A 23,094-nucleotide genomic window follows, 5' to 3' on the forward strand; every position below is an offset into this window, starting at 1 on the left:
CTCCTCAGTGCGGAGAATGTCTGACACGGCAGACACCTCCGCACTATTGCTCCTCCAAGCAGCATTTCTGACTTCCTTAGAGCAGCCAGCTGTGGAGAAGTCGCTCCGGAGTATTTTTGCGAGAATTTTGTATAGGTGGGCCAGATGAAGGCGTCCAGTTCGTCTTCCTGTTCCTCTTCTTGTCTTGAGTCTCTTGAGTAGCCATGGTGTGCAGTCGAAGTTGGTGCCAAATGATTGTTGTTTTGACAAGATGACAACAGTGGTGGTAAATTTATACCTTCAATTATCAAGGTTAAAATGAAGAGGTGATTGTTGAAAACTAACTAGACAAATATTTTTTTATTTAGAATATAATTTTTAGGTATTTTTACCCGTTTCTTGTGAAATTCCTCAAAAAACATTACATAACGTTTGCTCATGTTAGCGGTTAGGTTAGGTTAGCGGTGTAAGCGCCTAAAGACGGTTACTTAACAAAGCATCCTGCTAGGAAAGATTTTTAGCGCTTTAGTCTCGTAGGTTAAGTACTTTTCCTAACTAAGACGGCATCTTTGTGGAGTTTTATAAGTACGGCCCCTGGTCCTGTGCCCCCCGAGGAAGAGTCCAACATCGAATTCCTCTTCTCGTCACCTAAAGGACGCCCCTCAAACAGCCAAATCATGTCCAACCTTGATGATTTTTTTTTTTTCCTTAACACCTTCACAACAGTCTGATCTTAAAAAGTTATTGCTAGACTTTTCAGAAATCACAGGTGACCTTCCAGGACTTTGTACTACTATCTAACATGATATAACTTTAATATCTAATGACATCAAGCCTATAAGACAACAAGCCTATCGCATTTCACCCATTAAAAGAGACTTGATGAAAAAAGAGGTAGACTATCTGCTCTGTCATCACCTTGCAGAATCTAGTATATCCCCCTGGGCTTCTCCCTGCCTGTTAACATCTAAGCCAGATGGTAGTAGTCGATTTTGCACTGACTACAGGAAATTAAATAAAGTGACGGTGCCAGACTCCTACCCATTGCCCTTGATAGAGGACCTTATAGACAGCATAGGAGTAGCCAAATTTGTAACCACCATAGATTTACTTAAAGGTTACTACCAGATTCCCCTCTCGGACGAGGCCTGAATAATATCCGCCTTCATCAACCCCTTCAGGCTATACCAATACACAGTGATGCTCTTCGGCTTATCTAATGCTCCCGTCACCTTCCAGAGGGCTATAAATTACATCACCCAGGACTTGAAGGGAACATCTGCCTATCTGGATGACCTGGTGGTGACTTCGGACGACTGGGTGACACATCTGACCCGCCTCCAGAGGCTGATGGGTCGGTTGCAGGAAACCGGTCTTACAATCAACCTGGCCAAGTCCACCTTCGGGAAGTCTACAGTGGTCTACCTGGGACATGTGGTGAGGAATGGCAAGGTTCGCCCCAAGAGAGCCAACGTGAAAGCCATCCTTGGCTTCCCTGTCCCTACCACCAGGAAAGCTCTCATGAGGTTCTTGGGGATGGCTGGTTTCTACAGACGATTCTGTAGGAACTTTTCCACCCTGGCTGCCCCCCTGACGGACCTTATGAGCACTTCCGTTCCCTTCCACTGGACCCCGACATGCGACCAAGCCTTCCAACATCTTAAGGCGTTCCTTTCCTCGGAGCCAGTGGTCTGGACGTCAAATCACTCCCACCCCTTCCATCTACAAGTGGATGCGAGTGGAGTTGGAGTGTTTCCTGACCTCCTACAAGAGGACCCCACAAGCGGCATCCTCCATCCCATCGCCTATCACTCCGCCAAGCTGAAGAAACACCAACTGAACTACTCCACCATCGAGAAGGAGGCTCTGGCACTCGTCCTGGCGCTCCAACGTTTTGAGTGCTACCTTCATCCTGGCCCTCAAACTACGAAGGTCTTCACCGATCACAATCCTTTGGCCTTCCTTCATGCCATGAAGAACCGAAACCAATGCATACTTAGGTAGGCGTTGTTAACTCAACCCTTCAACTTGGAAGTCCACCATATTAAGGGGGTGGACAACATCGCTGATGCCTTATCAAGATCTCCCATCTCACCTCCTTCATGAGCCCATTACGGAGGTCTCAGGGGGGAGGAAATGTTACGGCCAGCCCGGAACATACTCCACTACCATCACCTGCTCCGCTTGCTACCTCGTTCGCTACCTCTCCACCTTCCCTTCCACGTCACCGTCTCATGAACCTTCCACGTCACCGTCTCATGAACCCTCAACGTCACCGTCTCATGAAGCCCCGCTGCTGTCCCGAAGTTGGATTCACGCGGCCCCATTTGACTTAAGTGGAAGTGTTAAGTGAGCTCCCTGATTTCTATAAATCAGTCGAGGTCAAGACCTCAACCAGTGAACACTACGCCTCTTGGATTACCGTGGGATCCACATCACCCAGCGCTTCACCACTGCGACACCTCATAAGTATCACTTCCCCTCGTCCCGTTTTTTATCCACATTGCCTCCATATAGGATTAGTATTATTGTTAGGTATTACGTTGGGTTTTTTATTGTTGTATTTATTTCTGTATATATATATATATATATATATATATATATATATATATATATATATATATATATATATATATATATATATATATATATATATATATATATATATATATATATATATATATATATATATATATATATATATATATATATATATATATATATATATATATATATATATATATATATATATATATATATATATATATATATATATATATATATATATATATATATATATATATATATATATATATATATATATATATATATATATATATATATATATATATATATATATATATATATATATATATATATATATATATATATATATATATATATATATATATATATATATATATATATATATATATATATATATATATATATATATATATATATATATATATATATATGTCAGTTTCATGTGTTTCATGTTATATCTATATGTGTATGTCAGTTTCATTGTTATTGGGTTATTAAATACCTTCTTAAGTGCCCCCTTTTGCATTTCCTCATCAGTTGAATCTGCAGTTTTTTTTTTTTTTATTGTTATTGTTCACCGGCTCCCCAATGCCAACCTTACCCATTTAACCGGTGAACGTAACAATAGTAATGGTGATATTTTTTTATGGTAAAAATGCATACTAACACCTTTTTTTTTTTTTTTTAATATGCTGTACTTTTTATTTCCCTACTCATTTTAACCTAAGCTGGACTGGGGCAGACTACTGGGACCTAACCTAGACAACCCCATTATAGACAGGATATTAACATGTTAGAAGCAGTTCAGAGAAGAGCAACTAGGATGATACCAGCATTAAAGCACCTGGAGTATAGAGATAGATTAAAGGAATTAAACATGTTTTCATTTGAGAGGAGATGTATAAGAGGGGATATAATAGAGTTATTTAAAATGTTCTCAGATAGAAACTACTTAGATGTGAATTCTTTCTTTACCTTAGAGGAGGGAAGTAGGACTAGAAATCATGGCAGGAAAATTAGGAAACAGGGCTGCAGGTTAGGTATAAGAAAATATTTCTTTAGTCATAGGGTGGTAGACTTCTGGAATGCATTGCCAGAGAGGGTTGTAAATAGCACTAGTTTGACAATGTTTAAAAACAGATTAGATAAACACTTAAACTCATTAGATTTAAAATCAATGTATAGTGCTGCATGACAGTTTCTATAAGAAATTTACTATAGTTAAACAAGACATGGTCCCCATGTATGGGGATTTACATGTATGGGGATTACAGATTGTGAGGAATTTGCTGTAGGACTTAGCCCTGTTAATGGGCCAAATATTTATAATTAGTATTTAATGTATAATGTACTTGTAGGTGTATATTTTAGTACTGATGACGAGGTCGCTGTGTGACTGATACAGGATAACCTAGATGGGCCCTGGTGGCCCTTTGTTATCCTATCATTTATGTTATGCTATGTTATATTATGTTAACCCAGGCAGACTACCGGGACATATCCTAGCTATCCCCTAGTGCTGCACTTTTCCGGGCATCATGTAAATATTAGTTGACGTTACCCGACCCACCCTAACCTAACCTGGACTGTGAAAAAACTACAGGGACTAGCCAACAAAAACTGCCTGCTCAAAAAAATTTCTCAGGTGTACGGTACAGAATAAAGTAAAAATAGGTCAGATGAAGCACAATTATCCAAGTATGCTAATGTATTAGGATTTTATATACAGTACTGCCTTTCCTTATTGTGGTATATATGTATACAGGAAAATGGTGCATTTTCATTTGTTGTGATGCTCTGATATCAGTCATGTAATCCTGTAAATTACGTAAAGCACACTGTCTACGCGAGATATGTTTTTTTTTCATACCTGAATAAAGCCTTCGTGCTACAAAACCGTACTTATCTGAAATGATAGTGTAGAAAAGTTTAACTCTGGTTAGTCACAGTGTTATTCAGGTCAAGCTATAGATTAACCTTTACTTTATGTTTTTAGATCTGCTGGCGAGAACTACGGCAACGATGCAGTTGGGCACGTGCAGTTAAGACGAACTGACGGAGTCTGTGAAGTTGCTGGCCGCATCACACCTGAGCACAGAGTTTCATCCAAACCTTACTGTGTCATTGTTAAGATAGATGAAAACACAGAAAAAGTTGTTGATGCCAAGTGTATGGACTGTGCTGCAGCAGAGGGCTATTGTAAGCATGGAACAGCATTTTTAGGATGGCTTGAAAGGCGTGGTTCTCAAAAGTCTGTAACGTCATCCACCTCATACTGGAAAAAGGCCCGGTTATCCAACGTAACGGTGGAAACAAGGAAACTGCCCTGGAAACAATACATGCCAAACCTAGAAAAAAGCAAAAAACAGACTTAGATGCCCATGGCAGGTTTCTTGCTGCTGTATTAGAAAATGCTCCAGAAGGAACAACAGGTCTAATTTTTTATCACCTTGCTCTTAAGCCACATAAAGGTGAAGAGTTAGGCATTGATCATCTTCTGCAGGAATTGTTGAAAGGCCACATTGGAGAACCTGATTGTAGACAGTTCTTGCAGTTTTGTAAAATGAAAATGACAGATGAACTTTGTGAATTAATAAGTAAAGAAACTATTACACAGGCAAAGTCACCACTATGGTATGCTGTGAAGTTTGCGCGTGTGACAGCTTCCAAGGCATATGCAGCAGCTCATAGTTCTGGGAAGATAACAAGTTCATTGGTAATGTCAGTGATTGGTGCTGCAAAACTTAAGGACACTGTTGCCATGAGGAGAGGTAGAGAGTTAGAACTCCTTGTACTCAAGGAAGTTGCATCACATATAGGGGTAGTTGATCACACAGGCATTTTTTCTAAATCCAAGACATCCTGTAATGGGTACATCATCTGATGGCATAACTGAGGATGGTGAGTGTATTGTGGAAGTGAAGTGTCCAACAACCCAGAAAAACTTCCGTAAATATATAAAGGGAGATGGATCTGTGGCAGCAAAACACTTGGCACAAGTACAAATGCTGATACACATAACATGCAAAAAACAGGCTTACTTTTGTGTGGCACATCCTGATTTTGAAGTGACAAAGTGTGTGAAAATGGTGAAAGTAATGTATGATTCAGTTTATTCGGAAAGCCTCATGCAAAAATGTCAGCACTTTTGGGAAAATACGGTTTTTATTGAGCTCTGCAGAATGTACATGTCATGAATCATCTCTGGAATGGTATGCCTACTTCATTTAATGTATAACATTCCCTTCAGGAACTCTTCTCCAGAATGTGCATCATTATAGAAATTTGCTACATCTTGCATCTAAACTGGTGCAACATATTCAAGAATGAAAAATAAAAAAATATTTGGGAAACTGTTTTATTTTGACAGTAAACTAGGGTTAATAACTTAAATGTGGGCGAGACAGGATTACAATATGCATATTGTGGGTGAGGCAGCATTACACGAGACATATATTCATTGTTGCAAAGTCAAATAACTAAATTTTTAATTTACAAACAACATGTTGCCTTTTACTGTAACTATTTGAGTATTATCCTGACAATACAATCTCAAATTTCAAGTTGTAGTACCCAAGTTAAAAGTACTCTAGTAACAGTAAATTAGTACCTTGTTATAACAAAGTATTTATTTTGCTTTTACTGGAGTAAATTTAACTTTCAGTACTAATACTTGAAATGTGAGATTGGTATCGTCAGGATAATACTGTTGTACATTTACTGTATCACTGTTGTGCACTTTAAAAAAAAATATATATACAAATTCATTCCTGTAGATTAACTAAACCACAAACTATGTACACAATATTATCTAGTAGATCCATCATTGAAAGAGGAATACATGAATGCATGTCAAGGATTTTATAAACTCTAATTCTTCTTATTACTCTCTCAACATGGATCCTCAAACCAGCAACAACTTTCATGTTGAGGACTGTTCTGTTTGGTAACTGTTCCCCTTGGCTAACACTAGCAGGACATTCCAAATGACATCCTCTGGCAGTGAGATCAGCTTCCAACTCTTTGAAGCCTCGATCAGCCAATACTGTAGAACCTGGTCTCAAACAGTCAAAGTAACCCGATCCCCGTAATAACTCCATATCACTGCATCTACCAGGCTTACCATGAAATGAATTAATCCATCTGGAGTTACGGACACTAGATACTTCACAGTATTACATTTCTTGTAATCAGACCAAGTCATACTCTGTGCCATGGCAGAGGATGGCTTTTCTATCTGTATTTCAAAGCAATCAATGATACTTTCTACCTTATGATGGTAAGCTTTGAAAGAGTGTGGAAGCCTTGTTCTAATGGTCTCGGATGGTGACCAGAAAATTAGCTCTTTCAAACAAGCACTTATGACAGGTAGAAAGCGAGTAAGGATGCGACTAACACAGCAGTTGCTGACACCAAACATGTGTGCAATCATGTACTCTGGTGATCCAGTATGAATAGTCATTAGCACAATTAATACCACATCTTTGTTTGAAATAATTTGTCCCCTTTCTTTGTAGGTTACATGACTACACAGAATATCTAAAATATACAAATGCTTCTTGTGTAATCCAATGTATTCCATTGAATGTTTCAGTATTAATTTTCTTGTTGTGTACAGAGTTAATTTTTTAAAGTTCTCTTCATCATCACTACTGAAAGTACTGTCTAATGGTACATAATCTTTACTTTTATCATGATCTACATCACTACTTTCTGATGTGGAAACAGAATCCTCAGATGTACTTTCAGGTTTCTTCATCTTACCCACCGTGTGACCATCTGTGTTGTTCACTGGTTGAACTTGCACCCCCTTGGACCTCTTTCTTGGCTATACCTGGAAGCAAATTGAAAAAAAGTATCAACCATGAACAGATATTGAAAACGAATTTTATTATTATTATTATTATTATTATTATTACTACTCTTGTGTATTACCACTCCAGTACTATTGCCTCATGACCTCTTCCTTTGCTTATAACCTTCCAATAGGCCCTATTCTTCAATAGACTGACACACTGCAAGAAGTGTGATTTGTAAACAGAGAATGCCTACTATTATTATACAGTACAGTAGAATGTCATTATAATCAGGTGAACAATATGGGTTACCTGCACTTGTATTCCAGTGTTCTGTGTAGAAGGGGTGAGTGGGTTAGGATCAACATGCCCATCATGCTCTATCCTCTGATCCACATGGTCAGGCTGAGGTGCTGGATCTGTTGCAAAAGAGGACATGATAAATATCTGCCTATAACTTATGATAGTCACACTGCCTGTATGACCTAATACCCTAATGACCACTTGCAATCTGCAAATCATATGTGTGCAATCTGCATTTTATCTATACATAAAAAGAAAGCCATGATATTCACATATGAAAACATTGTAATGAATTACACTGTACTGGCAACTGTAAGTTACAGTATTTACATGCTCTATGGACACTTACTTTGGTGAGGTTCCATTAAGTTTTCTTTTGAAGAAAGAATCTCCAGAACCTTCCTCTTCCTCTGCAACCTGTCCCTGTTCTCATTCTGAGGTGTGATCTTCCCCTGGCAGTCGAACTTGTGAGGCCTAACTCCAGGGTGTAGCCTGATGTGTCCTCCCATCATGGTGTAATATAAGTAGTTCTCCATGTCTTCTTTTAGCTGAAAATCATAATAAGTTATAAGAATAAATGGATTCTGATAATTTAAAATGAATATAGCAACATATACAGCTGTTTTCAATGTAGGGAAAAACTTGCATTTGCAAAGAAAATTACTAAGTATCCAACCAAGGTTAGCTTAATTACCGGTATATATGTCTCCTTATAGTCCTTACTTTCACCTTAAAGGCCTATTTTCTTGGGGTTAACACTAGTTCTATTCAAAGAAAGCATTAAGCACATCACTAAGTACAATGATATTGTTAAGGATGTGGGTGTCAGCTTTGTGGATGTATGGGATAGGTTCTATGGGCGAAGGGATTTGTATGCTAGGGATGGTGTGCATCTGAGTAGGAAGGGTGTGGATGTGCTGAGTGGATGTCTGGAGGGGGGAGTTGGGATGGAGTGTAGGGGGTGAGGTAGCAAATGCATTCCAGAAGAAAGATGCTAGACATAAATTAGATAGGATAAACAGAGATAGTGAAAAGATTAGGAAAGATTTCCAGGTGCAAATAGGAGAGAATAAGATTAGGATTCCAAATAAGGAGATAGCATCTAGGAAGGTAGCTGGACTTAAATGTTTTTATGTAAATGCCAGGAGTCTTAGGAACAAGAAGGACGAGTTATCTAGTTATATAGTTGAGGAGGACTTAGATGTTGTATGTGTCACAGAGGCATGGGTAAATGAGGAAAAGTTTAGGGAAAATAGGAAAGAATATGAAGTAGATGGATACATTATGTATTTACACCAGAGAATTGGTAGGATAGGTGGAGGAGTAGTTATTTATGTAAAAAAATCCTTCATTTCCAGTCAGATTAATGGTATTAAGGTAGATCACAGAGTAGAGTCCTTATGGCTGGATGTTAGAGTAAACAAAAGTAAGGTTATTAGAGTAGGAGCTTTTATAGACCACCTAACCAGTCAGCAGAGGTAGACAACCTTATGGTAGATGAGATAAATAGGGGGTGTACTAGTCAGACAATTATCTTAGGGGATTTTAATCTTAAGTCAGTAAACTGGGAGAGGATGGTAGGAGATGCTAGTGAAAATAAGTTTATGGAAAGTTTTCAGGATAACTATTTAGTGCAGATGGTAGATAAACCTACTAGGGGGAGGAAGGTTTTAGACATAGTATTAACAAATATTGAGCATTGTTTAAAGGAAGTTGAGGTAGGAGAGACTTTAGCAAACAGTGACCATCATATAATTAGATTTATCATTAATTCCAGTAGGGATAATATAGTGAATAAGACTAGAGTCCCAAACTATCAGAAAGGCAATTATGGTAGGTTACGTCAGTTATTAGGAGAGGTAAACTGGGAAGATAGTTTTGGAAATAAAACTGCACAGGAGATGTGGGATATTTTTAAGGTTGTAGTAAAGGGTATAGTGATGCAGTGTATCCCTTACAAAGATATAAGGCAGAGAAACAGGAAGCCATTATGGTGGACTCATGAGATAGGTAGCCAGATCAGAGAGAAGAAGAGGGCATACAGAGAGTTGCAGAAAAGTGGGGAAGATGTAGATTTGATTAGGTACAGACAGGTCAGAGATGATTTGAGTAAGGTTATAAAAAAAAGTAAAAGGCAGGCAGAGATAAAACTAGCTAGAGCTGGGAGTAAATATCCCAAAAAATTATATAGTTATTACAAGGTCAGTGATAAAAGAAATAAGGATAGGATTGGACCACTCAGAAAAGATGGTGTAGTAGTGGATCAAAATGAAGACATAGTAGAATTATTGAATGAACAATTTTCTTCAGTATTTACTAGGGAAAGAATAGGAAATCCTGTTACAAACAGTGCGACGAGTAGTTTAAGAGCTTTAGAAAATATTGATATAAAACCGGGAATTATTACGAAATTTATTCTTGAACTAGACGATAGGAAAGCTAGTGGTCCTGATGAGCTACATGCCAGAGTACTTAGGGAGGGTGTAGACAGTATTTCTGAAGCACTTAAGTTAATCTTTGAAAGATCACTTAGGTTTGCTGAGATACCACAGGACTGGAAGTTAGCTAATATTACCCCAATATTTAAAAAAGGTAGGAAGGATGATGCGAATAATTATAGACCGATCAGTTTAACTAGTATAGTATGTAAGATCCTAGAGAAAATAATTAAGGGTAGTATTTGGGAGCATTTAAATGAGAATAGATTAATTAGAGATACCCAACATGGCTTTAGATCAGGGAGGTCCTGTCTTACAAATTTGCTCGATATCTTAGAATATATTACCAAGGAGTTAGATGATGGAAATAGCATAGATGTTATATATCTAGATTTTAGCAAGGCGTTTGATAAGGTACCGCATAGGAGGCTAGTGTACAAATTGAGACTACATGGGATAGGGTGTAGGTTAGTTGATCGGATTAGTGAATGGCTTTCTGATAGGAAACAGAGAGTAGTATTAAATGGGGCAATGTCTGAGTGGAAGGAAGTGGTTAGTGGGATACCCCAAGGATCAGTGCTAGGACCTCTTCTTTTCTTGGTGTACATTAACGATTTAGATATAGGAATTAGTAGCAAAGTATCAAAGTTTGCAGATGATACTAAGATAGCATGTGCAGTACAGGGTGAAAAGGACAATTACAGAATACAACGAGACCTGGACAGGCTGATAGCATGGGCAGACAGGTGGCAGATGGAGATTAATTCTAAAAAGTGTCAGGTTATGCATTTAGGTAAAGACAACACAAACTTTAACTATGAGATGGAGGGATGTTGGCTAGAGGCAGTAGAGGAAGGAAAGGATTTAGGAGTAGTGATAGACAGGACTATGAAATTTTCAAAGCAATGTTTAGAAGCAAGAAATAGGGCAAATAGGATCCTGGGTTTTATAAATAGAAATGTTAGTTATAAAAGTAAGGAAGTGGTGCGTAGCTTATATAATTCCTATGTTAGGCCCCATTTAGAGTATTGCATACAGGCCTGGTCACCCCACTATAGGCAGGATATCAACATGTTAGAAGCAGTTCAGAGAAGAACAACTAGGATGATACCAGCTTTGAAGTGCCTGGAGTATAGAGATAGATTAAAGGCATTAAACATGTTTTCATTTGAGAGGAGATGTATAAGAGGGGATATGATAGAGTTATTTAAAATGTTCTCAGATACAAACTACATAGATGTGAGATCTTTCTTTACCTTAGAGGAGGGAAGTAGGACTAGAAATCATGGCAGGAAGATTAGAAAGCAAGGCTGCAGGTTAGATATAAGAAAATATTTCTTTAGTCATAGGGTGGTAGACTTCTGGAATGCATTGCCAGAGACGGTTGTAAATAGCACTAGTTTGACAATGTTTAAAAACAGATTAGATAAGCACTTAAATTTATTAGATTTATAATTATGTATAGCACTGCATGATAGTTTTTATAAGAAATTTACTATAGTTAAACAAGACATGATCCCCATGTATGGGGATTACAGATTGTAGAGGAATTCGCTGCAGTACTACGGGATCGCAGTGACCCAATGGTATACCTCACGGAAGAGGAATTCATCCAAAGGTAATTATCCCATTCGTGGTAGTTATATGCTTCTATCTATTTATAATTATATATTGGCATCTTTTTTTGTGGAACATTTCTGAAAGATTAAAAATCCCAACAGGTATCGACTATCAAAGGATTAGTGATGTGACATCAAGCAGAAACTAAAACTAGTGTCTTCACAGCTACAGCAACGTGCACTGAGAAATTTCAGAAATATGATATCAGAACTGGAAAATGAAGGTAAACAATGTGATCAGTTTAACAGTGGTCGCTATACTGAACAGGTACAATACCTCGCCTCAGATTTTGACGGGTTTTCAAGATAGAGCAGCAATGGAACCTGTTGCAACATATATGTATCATACACAGTCTTACCCTTCCTACCCATATTCTTACCTAATACTTATAGGGAGAACTCTATCAGTTTGTGCTATTTCACAATAGTTTATGATCTTTTATTGATAAACTTTCCATCTCTGTTCTTTCAATGTATATTTGTGTGTATAATTTCTAAGTGGAAGATGACATATACAAAGAAATGTACACCTCAATGGGCAATGTAATGTTTTTATGTTTGGTTGTGTTGTGGAGATACAATTAAAATGTACAAGTATAAAATAAAATAACAATGCTACACCAAGTTATTCTTTATTTTTATTTTCTTCAGTGGTACCTTATGGTAGTGGTTGGTGTATACCAGCTACCCTTTCAAGGGCTGCAGCAATTCTCTCTGCAGCAGATGCCATTCTGTCTGCCGCCGACCCAATTTTATCGGCAGCAGAAGCTACGCTGTCCAGCGTTGTCGCCGCTTTGCAGCAAGGGCCTCAAATGTTGAGGCCAGTTCATCACGAAAGTGTTTCTGCTGCTTGGCACACCTGCCATAAGCAGCAGATTTGCTTTCTGCTGCCTTCCTCTTTCGTCCTGTGAAGGACTGGTTTTGGGTGGCAGCTGTGGCACTACTGCTGCGAGCAGAGCAGGTGCCTTTTTTTAGTACAGGATGAGCGGAGGTTCTAGCACCTGGGAGGTCCACATCAACTTCCGCATCCATAAGTTCTGCAAAATAGATAAAACATACAAGTTACACATCTTGAAATATTTTCACTAATCCCCACTTCACCCCATGGTCTATTCATACATACATCTTGTGGGGTATACATACATTATACATACATTCATATACATTCATACATACATCCTCTTACTCTTGCCATTTTGAACTCTCTCACATTACCTTATCTAACTGACCAGTCTCAGGCAAAAATTTTAATTACTTGTATATTTTGCCTATCTCTTGTATGAAGTGTCCAGGCTTGACATTCATATAGTACAATCTTTTAAAAGCAGGACTGTATGGAATGTTGATTAGCTGTGATAATGGGCATACAGTCAGTTATTCATATTTTAGTAATAGCAATTAACAATACTTTCTTCTCATTGGTTATTGAAAGTACAATTTATTGGTTGCTTTTCAGTTATAACACCCATCGGGCTAAATAAGTGGATACTAAAATGTAGGATTTTATGGAAGAAGTGTTATGATGGCTTGAATGCCTTGAGAACATAACAAATTGATAAATTTCCTCGAAGGCAGTTAGTACTGAAGGCATTCAAGCCATCATAACACTTCTTCCATAAAATCCTACATTTTAGTATCCACTTATTTAGCCTGATGGGTGTTATAACTGAGAAAGCTTAACCAATAAATTGTACTTTCAATAACCAATGAGAAGAAAGTATTGTTAATTGCTATTACTTAAAATATGAATAACTGACATACCACAGTCCTCACTCCTGATGATAAGTGGACTGCCAGGGTTGTCCAAGACCAGATCTTGTGCTGGCTGCTGTCCTGCAGCTTCAGGTGTGTCAGCTGTAAACACAAAATTATATATTTATATTATATTATGATAATATATTAAGTAAAAAGTTTGTTTTACATATTCCACATGCATGGGAAGCCAGTTCTGCGGCTCAATGTACCTCTGTGATGAACAATTGCACGTTCTTGCTAGCAATTATATTTACTTGAAAAACATTGAAACTACACATCTGGTTAGGTTAGGTAAGGTTAACAAAAATGTGTAATTGTTCATCGTCGTGGTATTGGGGCAGGAGTGTCGGTTGTGGGGCTGATGTGACAAGGGTGTGGGACCATAATGACTTGAAAGCCATGCATGCACTCCTGTTTTTTTTTTAGTTTAAAATAAAAACATGTTAAAAAGTTCATAAAAAATAGGTTTTTCAACTCACCACATTCCAGTGCTGTGGAATTGAGTCGGGCCAGTACGCGTGCTTCTACAAATTCACTATCAAAGATGTCGTCAGGTACTGGCAGCCTTTTATTAAGGATCAGCTGTACAATCAGCGTTACCTCATCAGCTGGTTTAGGTGGGGCTGGTGGTGGCCCACCACCAGTCTGATGGGTTTCCCGGATGTACCTGCTGTGATCCTTCTTCACTCTGTAAAACCACACCCATTAATTAATTATTTTTTACTTTATTTATTTATGTATTTATTTACTTAGTTTTGTTTTGCAGACACTACTACATTCAAAGCTACATGAATAGTCTTACATTATGTTAGGTTATATCATTTAAGTTTGTGTTATGTTAAGCTAAGTTTCTTAGGGTTGAACATATTGAACAATGATGTAATGAATTAGTGAATTTAGTGATATGACACAAAGTTATCCTAACCTAACCTATTAATAGTTTGAGGAAGAAAATGCATCTGAGAAAATGTCTAACAAAATGTGCACTTCCTAATATCTAACTAGTTTTCTTCTCACACAGTTTTCCTGTTTTGTAAAATAATACTGTTTGCTTTGGTCTGGTTTGGGTTTCTTTAGGTTAGGCCATGATTTGGTTAGATTGAGGTTAGGTAAGTTTGTTAAGTTATATTTGGTCACCTCTCAATATTTTTTCTGGTAGATTTACATTTTTTTGACTGATTTATCCTAACAGATTTCTTTGCAAATCTACCTAGTTTTCATGGGAGGAGGGGGTAATACTAGCCACCTTTACCAATAGTAGTAGAAATACAGTAGTAAACTAATTCCTAAATCATAACAATTACATCAAAGCTTCTCATGTTTTCAACCTTAATTTACCAAATGGTGCATGCTTTTCCCTCATTTTTATACTTACTTATTCTTTAAGTACTCCCAAGTCTTCTTCAGCTGATGAGTATTCTTGGGCTCCGCCGTAGAGAAACATACATTGAAGTTCTTAGTTATTGTCTCCCACGCGGCTTTTCTCTCCAGTATACTAGTGTAGTTTGAAGGTTTCGTGTGTACCACAGGGTGATCTCTAATTTGTCTCACGAGATACAACTTCTGGGCGTAAGAGAGTGGTGTGCCTTTTAGGTCCCTGGTAGCCATGGTGGTGTTGAGCTGCGAGAAGCGTGTACACTCCAGCATGAACTGGTTGAAAATGGCGCTTTGTTTACATCAGCTGATACACAGGCCTGCCAATCTTCTACGAGGAGGGGTACCAACACTTGCGAATCGTCCGCATTTCTATGGGATGCTAGAGTACGAGTATCGTTGTCTACCTAACAACACACGGGTCGGTGCGCCAGCGTTTAAGAAATCAAAACTTAGGTTTCGGGTGCTACCACACCACAGTGGTGTGCTAACCTACGAAACGAATTTTTAGATGTTTAAGAAAGCGGCCGATATTGTTTACCTTGGATTTCTTAGTTTTGTTAGATAAAACGCTGGAATACACCAAAATAACCCCTTTTTGACATATTTCACTACCTTTGACAAATAGTGTGTTTTGCCTGCAATTCTGAGTTTTGTTGCATAAAACGCTAGAATACACCAAAATAACCCATTTTTTACATATTTCAGTTCCTTAGACAAATAGTGTGTTTCCGTAGCATTTCTGTGTTTTGGTGGAAAACAACTAAAAACTGATTAAATTACACGTTTTTCTTAATTTTACTTTGGATTCTCTATACTAGCTTGTTTTCAGCAATTTTATCCTTTTGAAGCAAAATAATGTAAAATCACGAATAAGCACAATTTTCAATCGAGATAGTTTTTTTTTATAAAACACCTTAAAAACACATCAATAAGACGTTTTAACAAATATAGTGTTTTACCTGCATTTCTGAGTTTGGTGCATAAAACGCTAGAATACACTAAAATAACCCATTTTTTATATATTTCACTTCCTTAGACATATATTGTGTTTTGCTTGCATTTCTGAGTTTTGTTACATAAAACGCTAGAATACATCAAAATAACCCCTTTTTGACATATTTCACTTCCTTAGACAAATAGTGTGTTTTCCTTGCAATTCTGAGTTTTGTTACATAAAACGCTGGAATACATCAAAATAACCCCTTTTTGACATATTTCACTACCTTAGACAAATAGTGTGTTTTGCCTGCAATTCTGAGTTTTGTTACATAAAACGCTGGAATACACCAAAATAACCCCTTTTTCACATATTTCACTTCCTTAGACAAATAGTGTGTTTTGCCTGCAATTCTGAGTTTCGTTGCATAAAACGCTGGAATACACCAAAATAACACATTTTTTACATATTTCAGTTACTTAGACAAATAGTGTGTTTCCGTAGCATTTCTGTGTTTTGGTGGAAAACAGCTATAAACTGATTAAATTACACGTTTTTCTTAATTTTACTTTGGATTCTCTATACTAGCTTGTTTTCAGCAATTTTATCCTTTTGAAGCAAAATAATGTAAAATGACGAATAAGCACAATTTTCAATCGAGATAGTTTTTTTTTATAAAACACCTTAAAAACACATCAATAAGACGTTTTAACAAATATAGTGTTTTACCTGCACTTCTGAGTTTGGTGCATAAAACGCTAGAATACACTAAAATAACCCATTTTTTATATATTTCACTTTTTAGACATATATTGTGTTTTGCTTGCATTTCTGAGTTTTGGTTGATAAAACGCTGGAATACATCAAAATAACCCCTTTTTGACATATTTCACTTCCTTAAACATATAGTGTGTTTTCCCTGCAATTCTGAGTTTTGTTACATAAAACGCTGGAATACACCAAAATAACCCCTTTTTCACATATTTCACTTCTTTAGACAAATAGTGTGTTTTGCCTGCAATTCTGAGTTTTGTTACATAAAACGCTGGAATACACCAAAATAACCCCTTTTTCACATATTTCACTTTTTAGACAAATAGTGTGTTTTGCCTGCAATTCTGAGTTTCGTTGCATAAAACGCTGGAATACACCAAAATAACACATTTTTTACATATTTCAGTTCCTTAGACAAATAGTGTGTTTCCGTAGCATTTCTGTGTTTTGGTGGAAAACAGCTAAAATCTGATTAAATTACACGTTTTTCTTAATTTTACTTTGGATTCTCTATACTAGCTTGTTTTCAGCAATTTTATCCTTTTGAAGCAAAATAATGTAAAATGACGAATAAGCACAATTTTCAATCGAGATAGTTTTTTTTTATAAAACACCTTAAAAACACATCAATAAGACGTTTTAACAAATATAGTGTTTTACCTGCACTTCTGAGTTTGGTGCATAAAACGCTAGAATACACTAAAATAACCCATTTTTTATATATTTCACTTCCTTAGACATATATTGTGTTTTGCTTGCATTTCTGAGTTTTGTTACATAAAACGCTAGAATACACTAAAATAACCCTTTTTTTAAATATTTCACTTCCTTAGACATATATTGTTTTGCTTGCATTTCTGAGTTTTGGTTCATAAAACGCTGGAATACATCAAAATAACCCCTTTTTGACATATTTCACTACCTTAGACAAATAGTGTGTTTTGCCTGCAATTCTGAGTTTTGTTACATAAAACGCTGGAATACACCAAAATAACCCCTTTTTCACATATTTCACTTCCTTAGACAAATAGTGTGTTTTGCCTGCAATTCTGAGTTTTGTTACATAAAACGCTGGAATACACCAAAATAACCCTTTTCACATATTTCACTTCCTTAGACAAATAGTGTGTTTTGCCTGCAATTCTGAGTTTTGTTGCATAAAACGCTGGAATACACCAAAATAACCCATTTTTACATATTTCAGTTCCTTAGACAAATAGTGTGTTTTCGTAGCATTTCTGTGTTTTGGTGGAAAACAACTAAAAACTGATTAAATTACACGTTTTTCTTAATTTTACTTTGGATTCTCTATACTAGCTTGTTTTCAACAATTTTATCCTTTTGAAGCAAAATAATGTAAAATCACGAATAAGCACAATTTTCAATCGAGATAGTTTTTTTTTATAAAACACCTTAAAAACACATCAATAAGACGTTTTAACAAATATAGTGTTTTACCTGCACTTCTGAGTTTGGTGCATAAAACGCTAGAATACACTAAAATAACCCATTTTTTATATATTTCACTTCCTTAGACATATATTGTGTTTTGCCTGCATTTCTGAGTTTTGTTACATAAAACGCTAGAATACACTAAAATAACCCTTTTTTAAATATTTCACTTCCTTAGACATATATTGTTTTGCTTGCATTTCTGAGTTTTGGTTCATAAAACGCTGGAATACATCAAAATAACCCCTTTTTGACATATTTCACAACCTTAGACAAATAGTGTGTTTTGCCTGCAATTCTGAGTTTTGTTACATAAAACGCTGGAATACATCAAAATAACCCCTTTTTGACATATTTCACTACCTTAGACAAATAGTGTGTTTTGCCTGCAATTCTGAGTTTTGTTACATAAAACGCTGGAATACACCAAAATAACCCCTTTTTCACATATTTCACTTCCTTAGACAAATAGTGTGTTTTGCCTGCAATTCTGAGTTTTGTTGCATAAAACGCTGGAATACACCAAAATAACCCATTTTTACATATTTCAGTTCCTTAGACAAATAGTGTGTTTTCGTAGCATTTCTGTGTTTTGGTGGAAAACTGCTAAAAACTGATTAAATTACACGTTTTTCTTAATTTTACTTTGGATTCTCTATACTAGCTTGTTTTCATCAATTTTATCCTTTTGAAGCAAAATAATGTAAAATGACGAATAAGCACAATTTTCAATCGAGATAGTTTTTTTTTATAAAACACCTTAAAACACATCAATAAGACGTTTTAACAAATATAGTGTTTTACCTGCACTTCTGAATTTGGTGCATAAAACGCTAGAATACACTAAAATAACCCATTTTTTATATATTTCACTTCCTTAGACATATATTGTGTTTTGCTTGCATTTCTGAGTTTTGTTCATAAAACGCTGGAATACATCAAAATAACCCCTTTTTGACATATTTCACTTCCTTAGACAAATAGTGTGTTTTCCTGCAATTCTGAGTTTTGTTACATAAAACGCTGGAATACACCAAAATAACCCCTTTTTGACATATTTCACTACCTTAGACAAATAGTGTGTTTTGCCTGCAATTCTGAGTTTTGTTACATAAAACGCTGGAATACACCAAAATAACCCCTTTTTCACATATTTCACTTCCTTAGACAAATAGTGTGTTTTGCCTGCAATTCTGAGTTTTGTTGCATAAAACGCTGGAATACACCAAAATAACCCATTTTTACATATTTCAGTTCCTTAGACAAATAGTGTGTTTCCGTAGCATTTCTGTGTTTTGGTGGAAAACAGCTAAAACTGATTAAATTACACGTTTTTCTTAATTTTACTTTGGATTCTCTATACTAGCTTGTTTTCATCAATTTTATCGTTTTGAAGCAAAATAATGTAAAATGACGAATAAGCACAATTTTCAATCGAGATAGTTTTTTTTTATAAAACACCTTAAAAACACATCAATAAGACGTTTTAACAAATATAGTGTTTTACCTGCACTTCTGAGTTTGGTGCATAAAACGCTAGAATACACTAAAATAACCCATTTTTTATATATTTCACTTCCTTAGACATATATTGTGTTTTGCTTGCATTTCTGAGTTTTGTTACATAAAACGCTAGAATACACTAAAATAATATATTTCACTTCCTTAGACATATATTGTTTTGCTTGCATTTCTGAGTTTTGGTTCATAAAACGCTGGAATACATCAAAATAACCCCTTTTTGACATATTTCACTTCCTTAGACAAATAGTGTGTTTTGCCTGCAATTCTGAGTTTTGTTACATAAAACGCTGGAATACACCAAAATAACCCCTTTTTGACATATTTCACTACCTTAGACAAATAGTGTGTTTTGCCTGCAATTCTGAGTTTTGTTACATAAAACGCTGGAATACACCAAAATAACCCCTTTTTCACATATTTCACTTCCTTAGACAAATAGTGTGTTTTGCCTGCAATTCTGAGTTTTGTTGCATAAAACGCTGGAATACACCAAAATAACCCATTTTTACATATTTCAGTTCCTTAGACAAATAGTGTGTTTTCGTAGCATTTCTGTGTTTTGGTGGAAAACAGCTAAAAACTGATTAAATTACACGTTTTTCTTAATTTTACTTTGGATTCTCTATACTAGCTTGTTTTCATCAATTTTATCCTTTTGAAGCAAAATAATGTAAAATGACGAATAAGCACAATTTTCAATCGAGATAGTTTTTTTTATAAAACACCTTAAAAACACATCAATAAGACGTTTTAACAAATATAGTGTTTTACCTGCACTTCTGAATTTGGTGCATAAAACGCTAGAATACACTAAAATAACTCATTTTTTATATATTTCACTTCCTTAGACATATATTGTTTTGCTTGCATTTCTGAGTTTTGTTACATAAAACGCTGGAATACACCAAAATAACCCCTTTTTGACATATTTCACTACCTTAGACAAATAGTGTGTTTTGCCTGCAATTCTGAGTTTTGTTACATAAAACGCTGGAATACACCAAAATAACCCCTTTTTCACATATTTCACTTCCTTAGACAAATAGTGTGTTTTGCCTGCAATTCTGAGTTTTGTTGCATAAAACGCTGGAATACACCAAAATAACACCAAAATAACCCATTTTTACATATTTCAGTTCCTTAGACAAATAGTGTGTTTTCGTAGCATTTCTGTGTTTTGGTGGAAAACAGCTAAAAACTGATTAAATTACACGTTTTTCTTAATTTTACTTTGGATTCTCTATACTAGCTTGTTTTCATCAATTTTATCGTTTTGAAGCAAAATAATGTAAAATGACGAATAAGCACAATTTTCAATCGAGATAGTTTTTTTTATATAAAACACCTTAAAACCACATAAATAAGACGTTTTAACAAATATAGTGTTTTACCTGCATTTCTGAGTTTGGTGCATAAAACGCTAGAATACACTAAAATAACCCATTTTTATATATTTCACTTCCTTTGACATTTATTGTGTTTTGCCTGCATTTCTGAGTTTTGGTTCATAAAACGCTGGAATACATCAAAATAACCCCTTTTTGACATATTTCACTTCCTTAAACAAATAGTGTGTTTTCCCTGCAATTCTGAGTTTTGTTACATAAAACGCTGGAATACACCAAAATAACCCCTTTTGACATATTTCACTACCTTAGACAAATAGTGTGTTTTGCCTGCAATTCTGAGTTTTGTTACATAAAACGCTGGAATACACCAAAATAACCCCTTTTTCACATATTTCACTTCCTTAGACAAATAGTGTGTTTTGCCTGCAATTCTGAGTTTTGTTGCATAAAACGCTGGAATACACCAAAATAACCCATTTTTTACATATTTCAGTTCCTTAGACAAATAGTGTGTTTCCGTAGCATTTCTGTGTTTTGGTGGAAAACAGCTAAAACTTATTAAATTACACGTTTTTCTTAATTTTACATTGGATTCTCTATAATAGCTTGTTTTCATCAATTTTATCGTTTTGAAGCAAAATAATGTAAAATGACGAATAAGCACAATTTTCAATCGAGATAGTTTTTTTTATAAAACACCTTAAAATCACATAAATAAGACGTTTTAACAAATATAGTGTTTTACTTGCATTTCTGAGTTTGGTGCATAAAACGCTAAAATACACTTAAATAACCCATTTTTTATATATTTCACTTCCTTTGACATTTATTGTGTTTTGCCTGCATTTCTGAGTTTTGGTTCATAAAACGCTGGATTACATCAAAATAACCCTGGAATACATCAAAATAACCCTTTTGACATATTTCACTTCCTTAAACAAATAGTGTGTTTTCCCTGCAATTCTGAGTTTTGTTACATAAAACGCTGGAATACACCAAAGTAACCCCTTTTGACATATTTCACTACCTTAGACAAATAGTGTGTTTTCCCTGCAATTCTGAGTTTTGTTACATAAAACGCTGGAATACACCAAAGTAACCCCTTTTTCACATATTTCACTTCCTTAGACAAATAGTGTGTTTTGCCTGCAATTCTGAGTGTTGTTGCTTAAAACGCTGGAATACACCAAAATAACCCATTTTTTACATATTTCAGTTCCTTAGACAAATAGTGTGTTTTCGTAGCATTTCTGTGTTTTGGTGGAAAACAGCTAAAACTGATTAAATTACACGTTTTCTTAATTTTACTTTGGATTCTCTATACTAGCTTGTTTTCATCAATTTTATCGTTTTGAAGCAAAATAATGTAAAATGACGAATAAGCACAATTTTCAATCGAGATAGTTTTTTTTATAAAACACCTTAAAAACACATCAATAAGACGTTTTAACAAATATAGTGTTTTGCCTGCATTTCTGAGTTTGGTGCATAAAACGCTAGAATACACTAAAATAACCCATTTTTTATATATTTCACTTCCTTAGACATATATTGTGTTTTGCCTGCATTTCTGAGTTTTGGTTCATAAAACGCTGGAATACATCAAAATAACCCTTTTGACATATTTCACTTCCTTAGACAAATAGTGTGTTTTCCTGCAATTCTGAGTTTTGTTACATAAAACGCTGGAATACACCAAAATAACCCCTTTTGACATATTTCACTACCTTAGACAAATAGTGTGTTTTCCCTGCAATTCTGAGTTTTGTTACATAAAACGCTGGAATACACCAAAATAACCCTTTTTCACATATTTCACTTCCTTAGACAAATAGTGTGTTTTGCCTGCAATTCTGAGTTTTGTTGCATAAAACGCTGGAATACACCAAAATAACCCATTTTTACATATTTCAGTTCCTTAGACAAATAGTGTGTTTTCGTAGCATTTCTGTGTTTTGGTGGAAAACAGCTAAAACTGATTAAATTACACGTTTTTCTTAATTTTACTTTGGATTCTCTATACTAGCTTGTTTTCATCAATTTTATCGTTTTGAAGCAAAATAATGTAAAATGACGAATAAGCACAATTTTCAATCGAGATAGTTTTTTTTTATAAAACACCTTAAAATCACATAAATAAGACGTTTTAACAAATATAGTGTTTTACCTGCATTCTGAGTTTGGTGCATAAAACGCTAGAATACACTAAAATAACCCACTTTTTGACATATTTCACTTCCTTAG

At 35.5% G+C, this 23,094-nt stretch overlaps 2 protein-coding genes across 3 annotated transcripts; both read right to left on the bottom strand.

Moving 5' to 3' along the window:
• Positions 1–5,870: 5,870 nt before the first annotated feature.
• Positions 5,871–12,472, bottom strand: LOC123509843. 2 transcript variants are annotated; one of them, XM_045264420.1, is made up of 4 exons: positions 12,340–12,472; positions 7,975–8,173; positions 7,635–7,741; positions 5,871–7,360 (listed from the first exon to the last, which is right to left on the bottom strand). In XM_045264420.1, the coding sequence occupies exons 2-4, from the start codon at positions 8,159–8,161 to the stop codon at positions 7,355–7,357; spliced, it is 300 nt and encodes a 99-aa protein (XP_045120355.1). In that variant the 5' UTR covers positions 8,162–8,173; positions 12,340–12,472; the 3' UTR covers positions 5,871–7,354. The 2 variants fall into 2 exon arrangements, with proteins under 2 accessions (XP_045120355.1, XP_045120354.1); XM_045264419.1 differs by lacking the exon at positions 5,871–7,360 and having other exon boundaries at positions 7,384–7,741.
• On the bottom strand, positions 12,451–15,294 carry LOC123509920. The gene is made up of 4 exons (XM_045264544.1): positions 14,813–15,294; positions 13,917–14,125; positions 13,444–13,536; positions 12,451–12,719 (listed from the first exon to the last, which is right to left on the bottom strand). Exons 1-4 carry the CDS (start codon positions 15,082–15,084, stop codon positions 12,451–12,453), a joined length of 843 nt encoding a protein of 280 aa, XP_045120479.1. The 5' UTR covers positions 15,085–15,294.
• Positions 15,295–23,094: the final 7,800 nt, after the last annotated feature.

The sequence above is a fragment of the Portunus trituberculatus genome, chromosome 27 (assembly GCF_017591435.1).
Source record: "Portunus trituberculatus isolate SZX2019 chromosome 27, ASM1759143v1, whole genome shotgun sequence".
NCBI classification, from domain to species: Eukaryota; Metazoa; Arthropoda; class Malacostraca; order Decapoda; family Portunidae; genus Portunus; species Portunus trituberculatus.